The sequence below is a fragment of the Octopus bimaculoides genome, chromosome 9 (assembly GCF_001194135.2).
Source record: "Octopus bimaculoides isolate UCB-OBI-ISO-001 chromosome 9, ASM119413v2, whole genome shotgun sequence".
Lineage (NCBI taxonomy): Eukaryota > Metazoa > Mollusca > Cephalopoda > Octopoda > Octopodidae > Octopus > Octopus bimaculoides.
This window is the reverse complement of record NC_068989.1, coordinates 75258248-75259797: the sequence shown is the minus strand read 5'-3', so window position 1 is coordinate 75259797 and position 1550 is coordinate 75258248. Positions and strand designations below refer to the sequence as shown.

Below are 1550 nucleotides of genomic sequence, written 5' to 3'. Positions count from 1 at the left end.
AACTTAGCGATTCGGCAAAAGAGACCGATAGAATAAGTACTAGGCTTACAAAGAATAAGTCCCGGGGTCGATTCGTCGCCTGAAGGCGGTGCTCCAGCATGGCCGCAGTCGAATGACTGAAACAAATAAAAGAGTAAAGAGAGAGTATGTCTTGACAAGCCATTTGGGAATTCTTCACATTGGATGCTGGAGTGGTACAAAAACAGATAAGAACAAAAAAACAGCAAAAAAAAGAGTCATATATATATATATATATGTGTGTATATATATTTTTTAAATTACATAGAATATAAAGAGAATTCAAATCTTAGATGGTTCGGAACAAGTTAGAGTTAAGAAAAATAAAATAAATAAAATACTTTATATCTTGAGAATAGTTTTCTTATTTATTGTTTTGAATGAGCCAAGCTTGTTAAGTTTTCTTGCTTTTTTCTTTTCATATCAATATTGCATTCTGTTTTTGTTATTGTTGTTGCTCAAATAAAGCCCACAAAAATTTTTAATGCATAAGGGGAGGGTTGGTGGTAGAAAAAAAAAAAAAAAACAACTGAAATAGATAGGGCTTTCAATCAGTAGAAACCGAAAGAAAAAAATAAAACATTGAGAGAGGAGAAAGATATATATAGAGAGAGAAGGTGTATGCATAAGGTGTGTGTATTTGGGTATAGAGGACTAAATTGTGATGTCAGCCTCAATGGTTATTCCAGTATAATATATATATATATATATGTATATATATTATATATATTCGTGTACATATATGTGGCTATATATATGCGTGTGTGTACACTTACACACATATAAATATATATATATATATATACGTATATATACATCTATATGAACGCATATATGTGTGTATATATTAAATTTAATATATGCAGAAAGACAGGGGGGATTAAGAGGTAAGAGGAAGTGTCACGCTGGAATTGTGAGCTTTGCCTGCAATCTTTTCTCGTTAGTTATTCATGGGTGGAGCGGCAAGCACAGCTGATAAAGTGTTTCTTTGGTTGTCAGATAACTGCGAGATGCATGCATTAAATAAGTCCGCATTTGTCTGAAAAAGAAATACAGAGAAAATATATATATGATTGTATGTATGTATGTATTCATCCATATGTAACATCATATCAAATTATTACTTCATTTATATATATAAAAATATAAAAAACCACAGGGATATAGGAGTGAGTGGTGAATGTAGTAGCAGTAACAGAGATAAATTTAGGTGTGCTGCCACCTCACTTTCATTCATTCATTTTTACTTCTAGCATGGATTGGACAATACTTATCACTGAGCTATTACTTTGTTGTTGGCACTCCGTTGCTTACGACGTCAAGGGTTCCGGTTGATTCGATCAACGGAACAACCTGCTCGTGAAATTAACATGCAAGTGGTTGAGCACCCCACAGACACATGTACCCCTTAATGTAGTTCTCAGGGATATTCAGCGTGACACAGTGACAAGGCTGACCCTTTGAATTACAGGCACAACAGAAACAGGAAGTAAGAGTGAGAGAAAGTTGTGGTGAAAGAGTACAGCAGGGTT

General features: G+C 34.0%; 1 protein-coding gene across 1 annotated transcript in view; it reads right to left on the bottom strand.

Annotated features, from left to right (window-relative positions):
* Positions 1–241: 241 nt before the first annotated feature.
* LOC106877198 (importin-5) overlaps positions 242–1550 on the bottom strand; it is a 101749-nt gene continuing 100440 nt past the window's right edge. Inside the window, exon 28 of the mRNA XM_014926042.2 lies at positions 242–1057. Within this exon, the coding sequence (XP_014781528.1) occupies positions 959–1057 (99 nt within the window). The 3' untranslated portion in view covers positions 242–958. The remainder of the gene's footprint in view (positions 1058–1550) is intronic.